Below are 23,530 nucleotides of genomic sequence, written 5' to 3'. Positions count from 1 at the left end.
GCCATCAGAGGGGCCCCCAAGAGCGCTTGGAAAATATAAAATTAATTGAAATTGGAAAAGAAAAAATAAAATACAAAATAAGTAAAAAATAAATAAAAAATTATCCAATTATTTGATAAAAGTATTAAATTCCAATACATTTAATTATGAGCCGCCACTGTAGTCTTGTCTCTATTCATGTAGTCCGTGGTGCAACTGCAAATCCATTTGATTAACATGTGAAGTCAAGATTAATTTGACATCAGATCTACTGTCATGTCTCAAAAAAGGATTTATTCCTCTGAAGGGAAGAAGAGAAAAAAAGAATAGACCGGAGGAAGAGAAAAAACAAGACAAAGGTAGGTTTGCATGACCATTTATGGTCAGTTCTTGTTGGTGATTAATGATAGGGTAAAACACCAAAAGGTGTTTTATATAGGACACTTAGATATGTCACTCATCAGCCCATATGCAACTGTAGTCTAGCTTGGGGATATACTCACCTATGGAAAAGAGTTAGATGATGGCAGTGCATTGACTACAGAGATGGAGAGTCTTCCAAAACTCCCACAAGCAAGATGACCGCATTTGAGCTTCTTACTTACCTGTCTCAAAATGGCATTTGTGAGTTGTACCCTAATCTTTGGATAGCTCTCAGGTTAGCCTGCACGCTCCCTGTAATAGTTGCCTCAGCAGAAAGAAGCTTCTCAAAGCTCAAATTGATTAAAACCTACTGGAGATCTACCATGGCACACGAAAGACTAAGTGGACTTGCAATTATTAAGTGTCAACAACAAAACTGGCTGCAAGATCACATACAATGATATAAATGACTTTGCCTCCAGAAAAGCAGGGAAACAAACTCTAAAAATAATCCAAATACTGAAACAGTTTGGTAACTTTGGTTAATAAAGCAGTGCCAGTCAGTGTCTAGTACTTATTACAAAATAAGAAGAGGTGAAAATTAAACCCCTTTATCTTGCTACAGGTACTTCCACATTCACTGCTTTCCTGACAAGCTGTTCCTCATCCTTTCTCTTTAAATGTAAAAACCATTTTAATATCTGAGATCCCAGTCTTTTTTTTTTCTATCCTTTGAGCACCAAACCTCTGCAAATTCCTCATTCAAAACATTATCTTCCCACCAAATCCCAGGCATGAATCTTAACATTTTTAGTTACATCTTCCCAAAATTGCCTCCATTTTCCCTGTTAGTGCCCATATTTTTGCTGCATAGAGCAGGTCTTATATACCCATAATGTACTTTTGCTCTTGCTACTAATGGGGCATTTGTATTCAACAGTAGTCTAGCTATTTCTCTCCATTGGATCCATGCTGCAGCTGCTCTTTTTCTTACTACCTCTCAGTGCCTCTTCAGTATGGTGTGTACTGAAGATAGCACAAATACTCTACTTCCTTTAAATCAAGCCTATCTATTACAACAAGATTTTCCACTTCCTTCTCCTCCCCATATTCTTTTGTAAAACATTTTGTGAGCAGAAAATCACTTACTGCATGTATACTTTATAATCCTGAACAACTCCTTATCTTTTGCATTCAGTATGCAGTAGATCCACCCCTACACCTTTCCTACAACTACTACAGGTCACTTTCATGTCTTTTTTTCCTTGCTTCCTTTCCATTCCACTCTTTCACCTTTTAAACATTTCCACCATTTTTCCTCATATCCTGCTGTTAACACTAGGCTATCTGCACACTGCAGCTCCCAAGGGCCTTCCTTGTAGCTTTCCCCATTACTGAGTTAAACCTAAAAGGGTTCAGAGATTGACAACATTTACTTCAAATTCCTCTGGTGCACCTACTAATATCATCCTAATATCAGTCTAATTTTTGTTTCATTGCTCTGTTGAATGCCTATTCAAAATCTACAATTGTGTACCACATTTACACACACCATTAGTTTTGATATAGCCAATACTACAAACCTGAATTGTATCAAGTCTCCTGTTGCTGGATTATGTTTTAAAACTGTGTCAAGGCAGAACATATGCTGGCCATCCCCTATATATTCAGATGGTATTGCAGCCTTAGAAAGGAAAGCATATCCTTCAGGATGACGATCATGAAACTGCTGTGCTACATTGAACCCATCAACAAGGATGGTTTCTCCTCCTTCAGCTGCTTGCTCCAAGCAATGGAAAACCTGAATTCTGCAAAATAATATGGAAATTCACTATAAAATCAGCAGTTATGTATTGGTCAATTACTACATTACCTTTTTCAAGTCACAGTTTGATCTAGACATTATACTGTACACAACTAACCTGCATGCTTCTGACAAATAAGTAGTGTCAGTATGGGCACCAAGATATTCATCAGAGTATGCTGTATCTGCATGTTCATAGTCTGCTTGGAAGGACCACATAGAACCAAACAAGGTAGGTTTTACAGGGCATATTTCCTCCACAACTTCTCGAGTTCCATCTACATCCTGAGGAACCTAAGGAGTTAAAATACTGCACATTAATTAATATGGCTATTTACTGTAATAACAATGCTTCACTCCACAATTTTATTTATTTGCAATTCTGATTTTGATGCAGGACTTCTCGTTGCAGGTTTAAAGATGATTGGTTAACAGTAATCTTCTATTATTATAATTATTATTATTGTCATTATTTAATTAAAAATACTCATAGTAGCATGAGTCTTAAAATGGAGAATTCACAGTATGTATATGTACATATATTTAAAGGACAAATCAGTATGGATGCTTTTGGTTTTTCCTGTTCCCCTTTTCAATCTGTTCAGATTGAAAAGGGGAACCGAACAAGTTCCTGAAAGCTATCTATACTGATTTGTCTTTAAAATATCTGTACATATACATAACTGTGGATTTGCTTCTCCATTATTATTATTATTATTATTAATGCCATAAACCAAATGAATGTTAAAATTTGTGGCCCTTTACATACATACATGTAAAATACTGTTTGGTCTCCAATAAACCATTTTCCACAACATAAGGAGACTAGGAAAAAGTCACTGTCATTTTCATTTTTTAATTAAATGCCAAATCAAGGATACATATTCTAAGGAGAAAATTTCCAAAGTATTAGCCATACACCTTCTTTACTATTCCTATTCTGTGGAATTACCTCTTTTCTCATCCTACCATAATTTGTATATTTTACTCCTGAAAATATGAACCAACTGCTTCAGGTTCCAAAATTCATTCTGATATTCATTCTTCCATATTCCTGACTTGCTATCACTCTTCTTTAACTTTCCTCTCATACAAATATTTTCATCCTTTTATCAGTTTCTGCAGCTTTTCTTCTGTCATCTGTTACAAAATCCACTTGGGAGGGGATTAAGGATTCAAACCTGGCATCAGGGACTGACGGGTTCTGAGTCTTCCCCCAAGAAATCCAGGACAAATTTGATCAAGACAGCTACCTATCCACAGTGCTTAACGTCGTAAGAAAGGCCATGAAACTCACCTACTCTCTTTACCAAAGCCAGGGCAAGAATAAACAAGTAAAAAATGTGCCGAAGTTTCTTCGGCACTTCGGCGCAATTGAGTTTTCTGTACAGCGATGGTCTCAGTATAATGCTGTTTTTGAGCCATGCCCATGAAACTTTAACCATGGCCTAGTGTTGGCTTGTCCTATATCATTGCCAGAAGCACGATTATGGCTAACTTTAACCTTAAATAAAATAAAGATTACTGAGGCTAGAGGGCTGCAATTTGGTATGTTTGATGATTGGAGGGTGAATGATCAACATACCAATCTGCAGCCCTCTAACCTCAGTAGTTTTTAAGATCTGCAGGCAGACAGAAAAAGTGTGCATGGACAGACAAAGCCAGCACAACAGTTTTCTTTCACAGAAAACTAAAAACAGTCTTTAGAGTCAGATCCCCATCAGACAACTCTCTCAAGGACGCATACAGGCAACGAGTTAGACTGCTAAGGACGACGACTGCATCTAACTTTGGGGAGCTGAGTTTTGGGGGGGTGAGAGACTTCATTCTAAGCTTCTCAAAAGCAACGAGGTCTCCTACAAGAAAGAGTGATCTATTCCTTTCCGTTTCAGGACTTAGCCGAGGGCTCAACTAATATACCTTCATGGCCGAGACTGAGAGAAGCTTTTCTTGAAGAAAAAAGACAAAGTCCACTACCTGCCGAAGAGTTGCTCTAACTGAAGAGATACCCAATCAACGACACCAACTAGTACAGCTGACGACAGGTGACATAGAGTAACTTGCCACTGCCATGCAGGTTATTCCTGGTGAGGGGGGAAGGGACAAGATTGTTTGAAGCTTCTCAGGAGCAGGGATCTCCTACAAGGAAGAGAGATCTGCTCCTTTCATTCTTGCAATTTCAGGACCTGGCTGAAGGCTGACCTAGTAGCCCTTAGTGGCTGAAACTGAAAGAAGCTTCTCTTGACAAAGAAAGATGAGAAAGTCCATTACCTACTGAAGAGTTGCTCTGACTGGAGAGATACCCAGTCGACGACACCAACTACAGATGATGGTGCATTTCCCAATGTACAGCTGCTGAGGATTTCCAAAGGTACCCAGACATCTCCTTCACTATACAGTGAGAAAAGCCTGTTTCTCACAGGAAACACTAGATAGTCCCCAAAGATGAAGTGCCAGTGCTTCTACTGCCCGGTGATAACTCTTGACGTGTGGCCGACACAGAGGGTTGTTTCATGGAGGAATCTTTCTCAGGACCTCAGACAACAGAGCTAGCAGGTCCAGACATCACTCGACTTGTGGCCATTTGGGGACTACCAGGGTCAACCTGAGATTCAGAGTGATCAACCAATGAATCGAGCTCAATGAAGGAAAGGTGTAAGGAGCTACATTGCCCCAGTGATGCTGAAAGGCGCTCCTCAATTGCAGGCCATGGGAAAGGCACTAACGAATAGAACACGTTAAGCTTTCTGCTGTGCCACGTGGCATACAGATCTATACTCAGAGCTCCCATAATGTACCTGGCAAATAGTTCTACCGAGCAAGTCCACCACCCATTCGTGTATCTGCACTGTTAAATGATGCAGCAGGTGTGAAAGTAGTCTCCCCTACTTGATGACATATGCCACTACCGTGGTGCTGTCACTCATCAATGCCACGGAGTACCCCATCAATTGATCCTGAAATTCCTTAAGTGCCAAGAAGGCTGCCTTCAATTCCAGGATATTGATGTGGAGATGCTTGTCATTCTGGTTTCACACACCTGACACTAACAGGTGCACTCCACCAGGCATTGGATGTGTCAGAGAACAGACACCTCTGGGGGAGGAGTGGCAATTGGCACTTCTACTGTGAGGTTACTGTCATCTAACCACCAACTTAAATGCTGTCTCACTTCCTCTGAGAGATGCACTGAAAGGAAAGAAGGGTCTCTCGCCAGAGACCAGAACTCCTTCAACCTCCACTGAAGGGAGCGGAGCTGAAGCTGACCAAGAAGGACCAGCTTCTCCAATGATGACAGGTGACCTAGAACAACTGGCCACTGCCAAGCAGGTTGTTCCTCGTGAGACGGAACTGCTGCACTACCTCCTTGAACTTGCTCACGAGAGTCTGACAGAAAAACTCTCACTGCTGCCATGTCTATCAGCATGCCCAGGTACTGTACCAACTGCTTGGGCATAAGCTCTTGACTTCTCAAAATTTATCACCACACCGAGGTTTTGACAAAATTCGAGGAGGCAGTCTCTGCCCCGCAGCAACTGTGGCAACGAGCTCGCTAGGACTGGCCAATCATCGAGATGCATCAAAAGACGCATCCTGTGCAAAGGGGCAAAGCTGACACCAGCATGAACACTTGAGGGGTGGTTGAAAGCCTGAAACAGTGCCCTGAACTGAAAGACTGTCCCTCCATCACTCCAAGGGTAAAGCTGCGGTACTTCCAAGAAGATGGGTATTCGAAAATATGCATCCTTCAAGCCCAACAAAAACATGAAGTTGCCCTCTCTGATGGAATCTAACACTGAGTGAACAGTTTCCATCTTGAACCGGGTCTGATGAACGAACTAGTTCAATGGAGAGAGGCCGATGACCAGCTTTCAACACCTGTTGCCTTCTCCACCAAGAACAGACAGCTGTAAAAGCCTGAAGACCAATTGTTCACAACCTATACTGCACCCTTCTGCAGCATTGCACTCCCCACCTCCCAAAGGGCAAGATCCCTCTGCAAGCCAGGAATGTATGTCTTGGATTTAGGGTTTGCCTCCTCCCATGTGCAGGGGAGTTTGGCAGGGACCTCCATCTAGGAGCATCAGTGGGACGAGTGGCCACCCCCTCCATAACATTAACCCAGGTGCGGGCACTAGCACTTGCACCGACACTTGCACTATGATCTTCATTTGCTTTGTCCAAAAGAACTCTTACAGAAGCTCCTATCTGAGCAACAGTACTTACTAAAGCGTCGAATTTCTTATCCATTTAAGCTTCGAGACTGGCGATGGCACTAGGTTCAGAGGGAAGGGAGCCAGGTAATGGAGTTGTAGGGAGAACAAGAGAAGTAGGAATCAGGGAACAAGTCAAAGGTGTAGAAAAAGCTGGTTTAGGGGTAGAGAACACAGAAGCTCTAGCCTCGGCTCTGGCAGCCACTTTCCTGAGCCTAGCTTTCTCTAATTTATCCAAATGATTGGCCAACATTTACTTACGGCCCAATCCTTACATTCCTCACAAGTCAAGTCGGGGGAACATACTTGCCCAAAGCAGTGAAAACAAACAATGTTCGTCATATTTAAATGAAGTCAACCTAGTATTACAGCCTTTGCTGCAATCCCGGTTACTGGTCACACTCGTGTCTGACATAATAGTCCAAAAAATTAAAAAAAAGGCTAAGCTAAGCTTTGAAAATATAGCTTGGAGGCTACCAAATGAAAGAATACTTCACCAAATCCTTCGATAGACAACTAAACCATCCAGTGAAACTACTCCTGGATTAACAAAACACAGCTGCTAAACGACTGATGTTCAGTCATCAACAGCAGAAATGATGTGAGCTCTTTAGCTACGTTGTACCTACTCTTCCCCTAAGGCGGGCGGGGCACTTACCTGCACCAAAACAAATGAGCGCTACCACGAATTTTCAATTCTTAAGCTGCCGTTTAAAGTAGAAACTATAGCTATGTAGTTACTTGGTAAGTGTCATATATAAAATGTGAAAGTTAAGTGCCTGACTATGATCAAATTCTATGGATTACCAAAGTGACAGAACCCATTCTCTTTACATGAGAGAAATTACACAAGTACATTCCTTACTCCTTCAATATCCAAGCTCTTCTGAGTTGGAGTGAGGGAGTATTTGAATGTTCTTATTCTATGGCAAGGTGCAACTGAAAGTTATACTGCTAATGCCCATTAACGAGATTATAATCCACAACCACTCATTCAGCGCTTCAGTACTCTTCAGGTTTCACTGTGACACTTCTCTACAAACACCAGACCCACAAGGTATGTTACACATTTCACTAATAATTACCTATTTTCAAAAGAAGAGATATAAACCTATTTTTGATCCTCCTTATTTCTCAAAGCTTATAACTAGCCAATATGGGAGTTGAATTCTCTTTTTATTCCAACATAAGAAAAACAACCTACCAAGTCTTCATAGTAAGGTCCCGTACCAAAAGATAAGAAGAATATGCATTTGTTGGTATTGAGTTCAAAATGCTACTAACCAAAATGCTGGAAACCTTTTAACAGAATTCACCTGAACTGTTAAGTTACCGAATCAAGATAGACTTGGAATCCTGAGTAATGTCCTTGATTTAAATACTACATGTAACCTTTATTGTAAAATGTAAACGCTGAAAAATCTATTACATTAACATATGTGAAGTTGTCTCAATAGATACGAAAGTTCTACTCTCCAACACATTCTATAGTGCTGTACAGTTAAAAAAGAATGTACCATATTTCAATCACTGATTATGGCAATACTCTGGGAGACCAATTACTTCCAATTTATCTCCCTTTGCAATTATGATTGAACCAAATGCTGTACAGTATCATCAATTTATTCTCAAGCACTGCTCTTGTGTTTCTCTATTCTCTTTTTCACCTTCATAAGACATTGATGCTCTTCTTTCTCTTACACTGTTTTGACTGTTCTGTTGAGCTCAGAGAAAGTTCTTCCTACTTCTATACTGCTCTATAAAATAATGACTTGTCTCTATGGGTTCCTAAAAGTACCTGATAACCTATGAAGTATTACATCAAAGGCAAATACATTTGCTGTACAGTATACTGTAGGCACAAGCAAGAGCTGTATTATAAGTTCACTTGAAGAATCTCTGGTGACAGAGAATACATGTGCAGTGGTTAAAATAAAAAACCACATGGGTGTTCCATCCAAAGTGTACCTTACACAGCTCAAGGCAGATGATATAAAAAAATGCATCACACTGATCCTCCTGGCCAATTTGCACTGCTGTCTAATTTACTTTGCATCTCTTCCCTTTGGTTTCCTATTGCTTAGCTGTCCAACTTCAACATTGCCTTACCTAAATTCAACCTCTCATTAAAAAATAAGCCCATTTGGCTTATTTTTGTTCAGTAGTTTTGCTCAACATTCTAGAAACTAAAATAAAAAGTTGTTCTTAAACAGAAATCTACATTTTAGTAAACTCCAAAGACTTACCCCTGAAATACATCCAAAGCCATGGGTTACAATAGATGATATGAGACACTTTAACCCATTCTTGTCTGGATTCTTTATATCCATTAGTGGAACCTTTCAAATAAAAAGAAAGAACATTCAGATAGAAGGCTGTTGATGGACATCCTTGCAAAGAGTATTTAAAATAAAGCATATGATAAGCCTATTCAGCCTAGAAATGAAATAAGGGAAAAATAATATAGCTTTGTTATTGATATAACAGGTATCAATTATAATATAAGCCTCAAACCCATCAAGTGCTCTTACTTATATAGAATACATTAAAATTAGAACCAGTGATCATATGAAGGTATAAAATCCACTATAAATTTATATAATTCGCATTTCTATTATCAAAAAATATTTTTTATACACTTGCTAATATATTAACAGCTATAAAAACCTTACCAAATGAGCAACAAGAATGACCTCTTTTACCAGAATAAATTAATACAGTACACTGCAAAAATTAGCTTTTTTTTTTTTACCAAATTAAGTTAACAACCTCACTTGTGATCTACTCATTAGTTCATCCTTCACTGCACACCAGCATGTATGTGCAACATCAAAAATAAAAGTATTTGTTACACTTACTGTAGTTAGATTTTCTTTTGGAAATGTGTTAGCATTCCAAAGGCGCTGAGACCTTTTACGAGAAGTTTGTCGACCTTCATAGGTGTTTTGCCATAAGAATTTATATTCATACTTAGACTTGTGTCCGTCAGGCCCTGGATTGAAAAGTAGAAAATGGAGCTATATTCAAAGTTTGGTTGACACACACAGCTTCAAGTAAAAAAAAACCCTGCTCCCTCCCCTCAGGTAAGATGTTTAAACGTAAATAGGCGTGAGATCAAGAATCCATAATGAGACTACTAATATTTTACATCAATAAAGTTGAGATTATGGCATACTGTTATTAAAGTAATCCCTTCATTATCTGGATTAACAGAGCCAAGGCCCTGTCGGATAAGGGCAAAATCCAGGTAAGAGCAAGTAAAAGAAAACCTACAGGTCTTCGAGGGCAACTCGGTACCCTTCCTGACCTTACCTTGACAATACCTTATAACTATAAACACTAAATATGCTTATAAACAACCTCAGCACATTAAACTAAATACTTTATTCAAAATTCAATTACAGTATATTTAAATGTATTTATTATGAAAATGTTTAATACATGGGGTTCACTGATATATGTGAATTTACGCATACATTATGGCTCAGAACCAATTTTAGCATATACTGTACATGGGAACGCCTGAAGTTACCTCACTTTTTACATGTGCCCAAGAGATCCAATAGGTGGATTTATTCTTAACAATAAAAACAGTATATTTTGCAAATCCAGTAAAAAATGTAGTACTTACACTGAATTTCAAGGGCTTCACGAGTGGCCTTTACAGATGCTGGGCGTATATTTAAGGGAATTTTCTGCATATCTAATTTTCTCTGATTAGTTATGTAATTATAACATTCAGGACACCGGCAATGATCTCGTAACCACAGGTAAGATACACCAAGAGTGTGCGGCCAGCGATTCACATGCAGCTCCAGTCGTGTGACTGCATCTATAGCCTCAGCAACTGCAGAATAGAAAAATAAAAAAATTTGGGCAGTACTGTATCTCTTTTCAAGTGTTATACACAAATAAAAGAATTTACATTTAAGATATACTGTAGTGTTCTGTGAAAGCAAACACTGAAAATGAAGTTCATACATCATATTACTGTACAAAATCTAAAAAAAATATGACAACTACAAATATAACCCTCTATAGCATGCAATACCTAAGATTAATTCTTACAGACCAATGGAGCCATAAAAACTGCTAAAAATAAGCTATGCTTGGTCATAACTGGTAAAGACTAAATTGATGTCTCATGACAGGTAAAGACTAAATTGATGTTTAACTTACCAATAGGCCGTGGAACCGAAGCACAATACCACCGAGAATTAAGTGTTCTGGAATATAGTAATTGTAATGTCATTGGGTCTGCTATTAGGCAGGAAGTATTTTCTTAATACAAGCCTATTCAGGTGCTATTCTAAGCTCATGATCTTAGATGGTGACCACTTACATTATTTTCATTACATGAACTTAGAGGACCTTACTTATGTTCAGGGTAGAATTCTCCTAGTTTTCAACGTTTCTATTTAAGTCTTTAATAGCATAAGAATGATGTTTATTTCTGTTACTATTTTTAATAGCATAAGAATGATGTTTATTTCTCTGACTATTTCATCGGGTGACACGGGACTCGATCCAGAAAAAGGATTTTGACAAAGGAAAATCTATTTCTGGAGAGGGGCCTGTGTCACCCGGTGACCCACCCTGTTTTTCATTCTCTCCTCCCTTGATAAACTTCATTCTAGTGAGGTGGGTGCTAACATGGAATGCGGCTAGTGTTGCCTTGTATACAGTCCCCAAGTAGGGGCATGGGCTTGTATCGGCACCTCTCTCGTTGGGACTTTTGACATTGGGAATCTCTATAGGATAAGGTTCCGTGTTTTTAGTTCACCCTTTTCCATACACGACTCCATCTAGTGGAGCTCGCTCTGGGGTAGTAACTCCAGCATTTCATTTAGCTTTCTCTGGTATCTAGCAACGGAATTACCTAGAAATAAGTGCTGAATGGACTATTTCACCGGGTGACACGGGCCCCTCTCCAGAAATAGATTTTTCCTTTGTCAAAATCCTTTAATTTTGCTATGTTGTACATTACTACTACTTGGGAGCAATCTTTTTTTTTTATAACACCTGAAGTAATACTTGTATGAAATATTGTATAGCAAATTTTACAGTAATCTGTATTTTTCCTAACATACAAATATGAAGGTCTTTACACAGGGATTTAGCTTGTGAACATGAGCCGGAACAGCTGTTTAATTTTCAAACAAGGTTGTTAACTACTGACGGTAGAGGGAAACCCCGCCCACTTGTCGGTCTGCACTCCACTTTGCCCTTTGGTCCAGGTACCAGAATGAGGGGTGGCTGAGGTAGGTAGTAAATGTAAAGACCTTCAGGTTTGTATGTTTGAAAAAAAATTAGCAAATTTTAAAATTATTTATATTTTTCCTAACATACAAACATGAAGGTATTTACATAGGATTTAGCTTGTGATGGCAGGGGGAAGCCCAGCCCACTCCTTGGTCAGCACTCCACTTTGCCTTTCGGCCCAGGTACCAAAATGAGGGGTGGCTGAGGTGGGCTGTAAATGTAAAATCTTTCAGGCTTGTATGTTAGGAAAAATACATACGTATTACTTTAAAATTTGCTATTTGTTCCTACACAAATATGATATTTTAATGATAAAATAAAGTTTGTTCATACTTACCTGGCAGATATATATATAGCTGTATTCTCTGTTAGTCCGACAGAATTTCAAAACTTACGACACACGCAGTGGGAGATCAGGTGGTTAGTACCCATTCCCGCCGCTGGGAGGCGGGTATCAGAACCATTCCCATTTTCTATTCAGATTTTCTAGTGCCACTGTCTCCTGAGGGAGGTGGGCGGGCACTATGAATATATATATCTGCCAGGTAAGTATGAACAAACTTTATTTTATCATTAAAATATCATTTTGTTCATGAAACTTACCTGTCAGATATATATATAGCTGAATACCACCATTGGAGGTGGGTACAGACAGAATAGGATTTGGAAAAACACACTACAAGTAGGTGAAAGATATTTTGGTTCCTTACCTGTTAGCATAGCTGACTTCGTGATTACTGTCACCCAAGTCCGCTTCTGCTTAACTAGAGTCTCCAGCAAGGGTGTGACCTGTATAGCTGGTGAGTTCTAGATGATCTGTCAACGGGACGTGACCACAGTGTGACAAGACCATATTGACCATACAATGAGGGCAAACGAACAAAACCAACCACCTGACCAAGCCTAACTAAGTTAGGATAAGATTAACTAAAGCTAACGATTGGGAAGTCCGCCACAGGCAGTCGACCCAACAACCATAAAAACACTATCCAACCATTTTCTATAGGATAGGATGAGTGTCATCCCTGCCCCCAGGAAAGTATCTGCGGAAACGTATGGTCCTAGCGAGAAGCAGTTCTCATATGTCGTCTTCACATCTCTCAGGTAGTGTGAAGCTTAACACAGAGTTGCTCCGCCAAAATGTGGCACCCAGAATGTTGCTGAGTGACATATTTTTCTGAAAAGCCACTGAGGTCGCAGAACCGCCCTCACCTCGTGAGCATTGACTTTCAGAAGTTTCAAATCAGAGTCTTGACAGGATGAATGGGCTTCTTTAATCGTATCTCTCAGAAAAAGAAAGCCAGAGCATTCTTTGACATAGGTAAGTCCGGTCTCTTTACGAACACCATAAACTATCTGAGGGACCTCGACTTTCCTTCGTCTTGTCTAAGTAGACTTTGAGAGCCCTAACAGGGCAAAGGACTCTCTGGCTCTTGAATAATGATTTCAGCCATACCCTTGATTTCGAAACTCTTGGGCCAAGGGTTAGACGGGCTTTCATTTTTCAAGCTAAAAGGAAGGGCTTAAGGAACAAACCGCGTTATGCCCTTTAAAGCCTACATGCCTACTAAAGGCTTGCAGTTCACTAACCCTCTTTGCCGTTGCCAGAGCAGTTAGAAAAATAGTCTTCTAGTAATGTTCCTCAATGACAGAACGAAGAGGCTCAAACGAACTGGACATGAGGAACCAAGCACAACATCCAAATTCCAAGAAGGAGTCCTTAGGCGAGGCACCTTCGAGGTTTCAAAAGGATCTGAAGAGATCGTGAAGGTCTCTGTTGTTAGACAGATCCAAGTCTCTATGCCTAAAAACAGATGAAAGCATGCTTCTATACCCCTTTATAGTCGAGACTGCAAGTTTCACATCACTCCTCAGAAATAAGAGGAAGTCTGCTATCTGGCTCACAGAGGTCGTGGTGGAGGAAATGCCCTTCTTTCTACACCATCTCCTAAATACGGTCCACTTGATTGGTACAAATTGCTGGAAGAGAGTCTTCTCGCCCTGGCAATAGCTTTCGCCACTGGTCTAGAAAAACCTCGCTCTGGCCAGCTTCCGATAGTCTGAATGCAGTCAGACACAGAGCGGGAGGTTTTTGTGGTACCTCTCGAAGTGGGGTTGTCTGAGTAGATCGACTCTCATGGGCAGAGATCTCGGAAAGTCTACTAGGAAGGACATGACCTCTGTGAACCATTCCCTCGAAGGCCAAAAATGGGGCGATCAACGTCATCCTCGTCCCTTCCGACGACGCAGAAACTTTCTGATGACTTCTCCGATGATTTTATACGGAGGAAAGGCATACACGTCCATCCCCGACCAATCCCAAAGAAGAGCGTCCACTGAGAGAGCTCCTGGGTCGAGAACAGGGGAGCAGTAAAGAGGAAGTCTCTTCGTCTTGAGGTTGCGAAGAGATCTACCAAGGGACGTCCCCAAAGCTTCCACAGTCCTTGACACACCTCTTGGTGTAGGATCCATTCGGTCGGGAGCAGTTGTCGCTGCCGACTTAGAAGATCCGCACGGACGTTCTACGCCTGCAACAAACCTCGTGAGGATCGTAATATTTCGGGCCTGTGCCCACAGAAGAATGTCCTTTGCTAAGGCGAACAGGGACCGAGAGTGAGTTCCCCTGTTTCTTGAGGTATGAAAGGGCCGTGGTGTTGTCCGAGTTGATCTGGACAACTCGGTTCGAGACTCGCTCCTCGAAGAAAAGAAGGGCCAACTGAATCGCCCCAATTCTTTGAGGTTTATGTGCCAGGACACCTGTTCCCCTCTCCAGGTGCCCGACACTTCTTCCCTCCCCAGTGTTGCTCCCCCACCCGAAATGGACGCTGGCCGGAAAACAACACTAGGTCGGGTTCTGAAGTTGAAGAGAAAGGCCTTCTGCCAACTTCGAAGGATCGAGCCACCACCGAAGGTGATTCTTTACCTTGGCGAGATACTCAGAGAAGCTTCCAGATTCTCCTTGTCGTGCCAGTTCTCTGCAAGGAAGAATTGAAGCGGTCTGAGGTGCAGTCTCCCCAGGGAAACAAACTTCTCCAGTGATGAAATGGTCCCCAGCAGACTCATCCATTCCCTCACCGAGCATGTTTCTTTCCTCAGGAAGGCTGAAACTTTTTCTAAACACTGAAGTTGTCTTTCTTGAGACGGAAATGCTCGAAAAGCCACTGAATCCATCTGAATCCCCAGATAAACGATGGACTGAGTCGGGGTCAGATGGGACTTTTCGAAATTCACCAGAAGTCCCAGGACTTCGTCAAGGTCAAAGTCGTGTGAAGATCCTCCAGACACCTTGTCATTGACGAGGCTCGAATGAGCCAATCGTCCAAATAAAGGGAGATTCTTATTCCTCCAAGGATGAAGCCATCTTGCAACATTCCTCATCAAGATCGTGAAAACCATAGGAGCTGTGCTGAGCCCGAAGCAAAAAGGGCCTGAACTGGAATACCTGTCCCCGCAGGACAAATCTCAGGTATTTCCTCGATAGAGGATGTATAGGAACGTGAAAATAGGCGTCCTGGAGATCGAGAGAAACCATCCAGTCGCCTGGTCTTAGGGCTCCCATGACCGACTGGGACGTCTCCATCTTGAACTTTTCCTTCAGAACGAAATGGTTCAACTTGTTGACGTCCAGAACTGGTCTCCAACCCCTGACTGCTTCGGAACCAGAAACAGCCTGTTGTAAAGCCGGGGATTGTAAATCTGAGACTTGCTCCACAGCTCTCTTCTCGAGCATTTGATCGAGCAGGTTGAAGAGAATTTGCTGTTTCTCCTGATGATAGGATGGCGACAGATCTATGGGAATCGAGTCAATGGAGGCAATACGAGGAATGGGATCTTGTATCCCTTTTCGATGACTTGAGGGACCAGCTGTCCGTCCTCTCTCTCTCCAGGCTTTTGCAAAAGAAAGGAGCCTGGCTCCTACCGGTGTCTGAAGGTTTAAGGAGTCATTTCTTGCCCCTGGTCTTAGAAGGGCTCTACCTCTTGAGGGACCTCTGCCTCGAAAGGACGATCTAGAGGAAGATCTTCCACGAAAGGGCTTCTGAATCTTGGAAGTCTGTCCAAGGGAAGAAGTCGAAGGGGCTGCAGGACGTCTAGAAGACTGGGCCAGGAGGTCCTGAGTAGCCTTCTCTTGCAATGTGGAGGCCATATCCTTGACTAAGGGTTGGGGGAAAAGATGGCTAGAAAGCGGAGCGAACAACAATTCTGCCTTCTGAGTAGGAGAGACCGACTTGCCGTGAAGTTGCAGTAAATGGCTCTCTTCTTTAAAAGGCCCGCACAGAAATGGGCAGCCAGTTCTTCGGAGCCATCCCTAACCGCCTTGTCCATACAGGATAGGACACTAAACAAGTCTCCCAGGCTAATGGAGTCAGGGCTACGAGCCTGCAAATCCAAGACTCCCAGGCACCAGTCCAAAAAGTTAAAAACTTCTAAGGACCTGAAAAGGCCTTTCAGATGGTGATCAATCTCAGATAAAGACCAGGACACCTTAGCTGAAGAAAGGAGAGACCTTCTGGGAGCGTCCACAAGGCTGGCAAAATCCCCTTGGGAAGAGGAAGGAACTCTCCAACCAACCTCCTCTCCTGTCTCATACCAAATTCCTGCTTTTCCACTCAATCTTGATGGAGGTAGGGCGAAAGAAGTCTTGCACTGAGCCTTCCTGGAGTCCATCCACTCTTGAACCTTGCTAAAGGCCCTCTTCGAGAGAGAGAGACGTAGCCATCTTCACAAAACCAGAAGACTTTTGTGACTTAGACGAGGTAAGCTGCAGGGGAGGCGAGGAGCAGAGGGTTGAAACTTGTCCCCAAACAAGTCTTTCAGCAGCCTAGTTAAGACTTGGTAGTCTGCAGAAGCTGAAGAAGAAGATGTCTGATCCTCAACTGCAGGATCCGAGCGCAAGAAAGCTCTCCTTCTTCCACAGGAGCAACGGAAGGGCAGGAGAAGAACCGGAAGGACGAAGTCCTTGCAGACCAACATGCAAAAGGGACTTCTGCTTGGAAGAAGTCCGAGAGGAGTCCGAAAGTCACGAGCAGAAGAATCAAAATGAGAGTCTCGACGCAGCCGGAGTTCCCCCTTCCTGACGAGAATCCCGATGAGCTTCTTGACGACCGATCCGACGAGAGTCCTGGTGAGTGCGAGCAGCAGGGAGGCGTCATGCCTCGCAGCAAGAAAGGCGTCGTGCCGAGCAGCAAGGAGGCGTCTTGGCGGAACTGCAAGGGAGGCGTCCTGACGAGCAGCCAGGAGGCGTCATGACGAGCAGCAAGGAGGCGCCATGTCGAGCAGCAAGGAGGCGTCCTGCCGAGCAGCATGAGAAGCGCCACGCTTAGCAGCATGAGAAGCGCCACGCTTAGCAGCATGAGAAGGCCACGCTTGGCAGCATGAGAAGCGTCATGACGAGAAACAAGAGGGTCGTCAGAGCGTGGCGGCGTCAAGCCTGGCAGCGTGAAGCGATCAGAAAGCGGGAAATTGCGATCCCTGCCAAGACCAGTAAAACGCTGAGCAACAGGACTTCTAGCGGCGGCAGAAGCATGAGACGACGACGAACGAGGAGAAGGAGAGGGAAGGTTTAGACCTCTTGATCGGCAGTCGAATCCTTTCGATTTACCACGACGCATCGGTCTCCTTCTGGGCCATTAAAGCCAATTGCTCCTGCATGCCAAGGAGCAGCTTACGAGTAGGGAGAAGATTCTACTTCAGGAGAAGGACTGATCCTATGAGAAGAAGAGGGCGAGGACGCCTCTTCTTGCTTCTCACAGGGGAAGCAACAGCCTTCTTTCTGGAGCGAGCGGAGCGCTCAAAAGCGTCATCGTCCGATGACGTCCTGGTCTCTTCTGCGGTGGGATGGCGTCAAAATCCTCCGGAGAAGAGCCAAGAGCGTCACGAGAAAAAGGGCGTGAAGCGCCCCTTCTTTGAAGCTTCTCTTCAAAGGGCGAGAATCCCGAGATTTCCATTCCCGACGCGGGGAGGAGGAATCGGGGAAGAGAAGCAATCGCCAAGGATTCGTGCCCGCACGATCCTTGGCAGCCTGGGAAGCGTCATCAGGACATGCCGGGGACGCCAGATCGGTGGGGGGGTCCGCGTAACCCTCTTGCGGCTTTCGACTTGCCCACTCCCTGAGTCCTGGGAGTCCGACAGAGGTCTCAGACCTAGAGGCGTTATACGGCCGATCTGACCCCTCCACAACACTAGGGGACGGACACTATCACTGCACTTCACAGCACTTTGAAGAGCGAGCATATTAGCTTCCAAGGTACGAATGGAAGACATAATAATGGCCAGGCATCACCATCCGCAGACACAACCCCAGGGTTAGGGGCAACACCACAGGGTTAGGAAGAGCTACGTCTACAGGAGGGTTAACAGGTGAAAGCACACTACCCTGACTCCTACCACTTCTGGAGGAAGACCTCCTGAGCCTATCTCGCTCTAGCTTTCTCACATAAGAATCATAAGTCCTCCAACTAGCATCAGACAAAGATTCACACTCCTTGCATCGGTCATTCAACAAACAAACATGTCCTCTACAACCCGAGCATACAGTGTGAGGATCTACCAAATTTTCGGTAGCCTCACTTTACAGTCTTGCACACGGCAAACTCGATAACTAGAAGAACTAGATTCAGACATCTTACTCCCAGGAAAAAACAAAGCCAAATCCAAAACAATCCACAATAGCGTATGCCTAGCCACAAGTCCAAGTCAAAAACCAAAAATCAAACCAATACTCAAGTGACAATCAAGTTTTATCCGAAATCCAAGACGGAGGTACTGAAAACAAGTGTTGACAGTACTGGCGACAGAGAAAATCTGAATAGAAAATGGGAATGGTTCCTGATACCGCCTCCCAGCGGCGGGAATGGGTACTAACCACCTGATCTCCCACTGCGTGTGTCGTAAGTTTTGAAATTCTGTCGGACTAACAGAGAATACAGCTATATATATATCTGACAGGTAAGTTTCATGAACAAAACACACCTTCAATATTTACATAGGAGACTTACCCATTGGAGGGTAGAGTTTGGGTAAATCTCTGAACAGACTGGAAGTTCCACCCACCTCGGAATCTCTTCCTGGTCTTGAAGACCTGAGGAAGGAGTCCTTACCTCTAACATGTTGAACATATGGGATGTTCAACTATCAGACTTCTGGGTGTGAATTAATGGGTTTGCATCATTATTTCAGTAAAAGGCTTGGATGAACCCATAATGTCAAAGACAATAAAAGGCTAATAAAAACCAACAGGTTTGTTTTATTATCAACCCATCTCTCCCCTTGCTAGAGAGAGGGGGAGGACTTGCATCTAACAATCTGCAATAGACTATAGACTAGATAATCAGTTGTCTAGATTCACCTGCATGACACATCCATCCCGCATGTGACAGCTCACTACCTGCCTCTTTGTCCTATGAGAAAGGTAAAAAGAGAAAAAGGAGGAAGCCAGTCACTCACACACATTCCTTCTCGCTTATTGTACACCTTAGGAGAGATGCTACCTGTCCCTCTAGAGGAGCCAGCTGAGCGACACAACTTGTTGAGCAGTCACCACAGGACCCAAGGGAAACACGTCCAAGGACCTGTAAGCAATGTCCCAAAGGTAAAAAGACGTGAATGTTGTTTGTTGGGATCACCAGCAGTAACACCCGTAGAACCGACAGGTTCTTCCGGAACATGAGGGACGGACTAAACCCCTAACCTTGTGAGCTCTCGCCCCAATCATAATTATGTCGACCTCATCAGATGCAGAGTATGCCTACTTGATTGTCTCATGAAGCCAGACAGTTATCGTGCTCTGGGACACCTCTTTCTTGGTTGAGCCAGTATTAACAGAGTTGTTGACACTCAGGCCTGAGATGCCAAGTCCTCTCTATACTAAAGACGACGTCGATATGCCATTCAACCTTTGCCACAGACAATTTCCAGTGAAGTTAGCTTATGCCTTGATCATCAACAAGGCTCAAGGACAAACATCATCACACACGGCCAGTTGTATGTCACCTGCTAACGCGTTTGTTCATTTGAATCATTTCACGTTCTGGTTTTTGAGAACTCGCAGCAAAGGAAAATTGGAGACCATGCTGTAACTGAAAATAGTTTTTAAAGAGGTCCTGTAAATATTTTTCTGATTTGGCCTTATATATGTGTGTTTTCTTGCTTTGAATTTTCCAGGTTTTACAATGAAATAAAATGTGATTGAGTACTATTAACAAAATGTTTATAGTTTTGTAAGGACATAATTTTTTTTATAAAGGTAATGTACAGGTAAGAAATCCTTTTCAAATCAAAATATAACTTGCTTGACCTTTAGAATTCATGTAGTAACTATGAACCACCTACATTATGAGGATCGCAGTAGATACTACTCCTGTTATACAACTTCAATATTAACTACATCAGAACTAATAACAAAAAATTAGCAAATGCGAGTGATTGCGAGAATCTCCTAGTCACCAATGAAGTGGGAGTGAGTAACCAACAAGGTGGGGGCGGTCCCAGAGTCAGTGAAGACTGTGACTGTCAAGGTCATGGGCACGGTAGATGCAGTCACAGGATATCCCTTCATCACTTCAGGTGGTCTATAAAGGATGATACACTAGGCTCTCCAGAGATGCTAAGGAAGGGCCAAAAATCTCTGAGCGCCTCATCCTACAGTATTAATGTGACGGAAGTCGGGTTAGGCGGAAGCTCTTCCCTTTGCTACAATAAAGAGCGTCCTCATGAGGACAACTCTCCCTCAGAACAAAGAGAGGCTCCAGATGAGAAAATGTGCTAGACATCTTTCCCTCCTTGGAAACACCCTACAGATCAAACAGTATGAGTCAGTGGGGGGGACTACTCCCTTCGGAGCAGTAACAGTGGGTGGAGTTTGGCAGGTGGAAGGAAAGCATCAATGAGGGCTTTCAGGGTCACTGGCTGAGTATCGCAGTTCGATGATGCCAGGGAGACATTCTTCTATCTCTTCTTCCTGGCAAACTTCTCCCACTGTCCAGACATGGGCTAGTAATATTAACTACACTTGTGCCTCCTGCAGAGTATGTGGACCTACCTCAGTAGAGGAGACAACTCTATTACAAGGCCTATCCCTCCCTGGACAGTGCCTAAAGACCTGAGGCTACCTCTGTGAAGCATTAGAAGGCTTAAGTGATTGAGGGGTTTGCAGCATAATGATACAGACAACTCAACAAACACAGTGCATTTCTCAACAGAGCAAACATGCAAAAAAGGAAAGAAGGCAAAAATGGCAAGTCAGGCAGAGAATCCACAGACACATCAGTATACAATGGCAACTGAAAGAAAAGTGGTATGCATGCTGACAAGTGGGCAGGCTTCCACCTACCTGTAAATAGTCAATGACCTTGTATGAAAGTTAAACGGCCATTCCAGCTTGTGTTTGCAAGCTAAATCCCTATGTAAAGAACAAAGGTTTGTATGTGTGTAGGAATGAACAAACAAACATAAATACACACACACATATATACATTATATATTTGACTCACATCAGGATTAATGTCTCTCAAATGAAAGACCATGGCCTACCAACTGAAATCGCATGGTTCATAAAAGTTGGAACTTACGTACTTCTGCACCTGAGGTTTTTCTTGGGCAGGCTGCTGCCTAGCATATCAGTAAGTTTCACGCGACTTCCCGACCCACCAGTTACCCAACTGGTAGCAATTAATTTGAATTGTAGATCTAATTAGTAGCTTTGCGGTGGCGTTTTCCTTCTAACTTGACTTTTTCTACAGTTTTTTGGTTGCTAATTATGGATTTACCTTTAATTCTTGTTGCATGAATGTAATTAACCCCTGAAGTCCCTCCAACAAGGGGTTTCCATATGCGATCTTCACAAGACAGAGCACGGGGACGACTGTTTGGAACGGTTCATATCCCGTCCAGCAAGTGCAATAACTTGTTAACGTATGGGTACCACCGCCCCAGGGGCCAGTACTAAACACGCCGAAGGAACATTACATTTGGCCGACAACAAACAAAAGCACCGCCAGTATCAGAAGCCCTAAAAGTGCAGAAAAACCAGTTTCCAAGGTAAAAACAGGCATGGAGGTAATACTTAGAATTACCCCCAACTGGTAGCAACTAATTTGAATTAACCATTCAACATATGATATATACAAAAAAATAATATAATATATATATATATATGTGTGTGTATATATATATATATATGTATATATACTGTATATATATATATATATATATATATATATATATATATATATATATATATATATATATATATATATATATATATATATATATATATATATATATTATAGTTTAACAACCTAGTTCTTTGAAATGTGCTCTAATAAATGTTTGTAGATTACACCATTACAGATAAGGTTGGGAGGCTGGTAAAATTTTATAAGTTGCCAATAAGACTCCAGCCAGCCACTTTTGCGCAAAAAACCATTTTAGGTTTTTCATGCAAATATAACTAGGAAATGATAGGGCACCAAAAGAACCTTAAAATACCTATACTGTATAACTTAACCTAGGGGTGTTTACTGGTTACAAATTTGCCGTGTTAACTATGGAGAGGGGGGGGTGTATTCTTACCTTGTAAGTTGTAATTTTATTAATTTTTTATTTATCATTTGCGCATAGTGTCTATGGGGTTCAAAATAACGAGAATGAATAACTTTTAAAAAATGTAGGTTACAATTCTATAGCGTGTATTGGCAACTTATAAAATAATAGAGAGAGGCTAATCAGGAAACAGTAGTACTGTGCATGTCTCTAGCCCCGAGCAATATGTTAGGTAGCTCGTATTTGGCTAGCCTACCCAAAAATTGATTTTTCATTCTCACTGTCCTCAAAAAAGTTCGTTTCGTAGTGTCATTCTGTCAGGTTTAACAACCGCGCGAAACAGGGTAAGTGCTTTCTTATCCCACTCTAAAAATTCACATAGGCTACTGAAGAGGCAATGTACTCATAGCTTGCTTCTAAACTGATAGTGAAGGGCTTCCCCAAAGTACACCATTAATATATTTCTATTCTCAATTGGCAAGTTTTGTGCGTGGCAGGAAACACTCAGCTTTTAATAAAACAGTTTTCTCTTAACATAACATAAATCCCAAATATAATAAAACAAAAATCGGTAACTAGGGTACAAGCAGTCCTTAGCTTCACAACAACAGGTTGTCGAGAAGAATGAAACTTATGCATCTGTCAAGTGCATTATAAAAGTGCATTTACTGATGTTTCAAACCTCGCTAGTAACTGTACGTTAGTGCATTTATTAATGCTTCAAACTATGCTTGTGACATCGAGTAAAGCACGTCAACAAATCTGAAACTTGGTAACCCAACTGGTGTACCGACGATAGCGACCTACGTGACGAACGGCTTCTCTCACATTCACCATTGTATTTTCATCCTATAAGAGACTTTATTGATAAACTAACCTGCTGCATAATGGAGGCAAAAGCCCAGTAGATCTTCTCAAGGCAAATGTAATAAAGGACAAAGCTGGTCTTTCCATTTGTTCAGCAATCTTGACACCAGTACAATCTACCGAGGCTGTGATTCGTACAAGCGTGTAGACACGTACTAAGCAACTCGCTCTGCGGGATCCCACTGTTGGGTGGGCCTTGGTCTGGGACTACTCTCAGTGTGACTGGGGTCACGGGGTGACTGGTCTCTCGAGACTCGTCCCACTTTTATATTTGTAAACAAAAAATAGATAGTTCTCGGTTTCTCTCTGCTCTTGCTTGTTAATTTGTCGGTGTGAATGTGAATGCTATTTAGCTTTTGTGACAAATTCCAATTGTTTTATTTAATTTCGGACAACACTGGATAATACAATTCAAGGTCAATCGAATAACAAACCCTTGACCTCGGGATGTAGGCCTATCATTCATCCTCGTTTTCGCTTTTTTTTTCTTTTAACTTTCATG

General features: G+C 42.2%; 1 protein-coding gene across 1 annotated transcript in view; it reads right to left on the bottom strand.

Annotated features, from left to right (window-relative positions):
• Tmlh (Trimethyllysine hydroxylase) overlaps positions 1–23,360 on the bottom strand; it is a 33,803-nt gene extending 10,443 nt beyond the window's left edge. Inside the window, exons 1-7 of the mRNA XM_067095966.1 lie at positions 23,039–23,360; positions 10,540–10,586; positions 9,992–10,207; positions 9,219–9,352; positions 8,607–8,699; positions 2,265–2,440; positions 1,926–2,150 (exon numbers count right to left, since the gene is read on the bottom strand). Of these exons, the coding sequence (XP_066952067.1) occupies positions 1,926–2,150; positions 2,265–2,440; positions 8,607–8,699; positions 9,219–9,352; positions 9,992–10,207; positions 10,540–10,586; positions 23,039–23,115 (968 nt within the window). The 5' untranslated portion in view covers positions 23,116–23,360. The remainder of the gene's footprint in view (positions 1–1,925; positions 2,151–2,264; positions 2,441–8,606; positions 8,700–9,218; positions 9,353–9,991; positions 10,208–10,539; positions 10,587–23,038) is intronic.
• Positions 23,361–23,530: the final 170 nt, after the last annotated feature.

The sequence above is a fragment of the Macrobrachium rosenbergii genome, chromosome 52 (genome assembly GCF_040412425.1).
Source record: "Macrobrachium rosenbergii isolate ZJJX-2024 chromosome 52, ASM4041242v1, whole genome shotgun sequence".
Classification (NCBI taxonomy): domain Eukaryota; kingdom Metazoa; phylum Arthropoda; class Malacostraca; order Decapoda; family Palaemonidae; genus Macrobrachium; species Macrobrachium rosenbergii.
The sequence above is the reverse complement of the archived record's forward strand: the minus strand, read 5'-3'. Positions and strand labels throughout refer to the sequence as shown.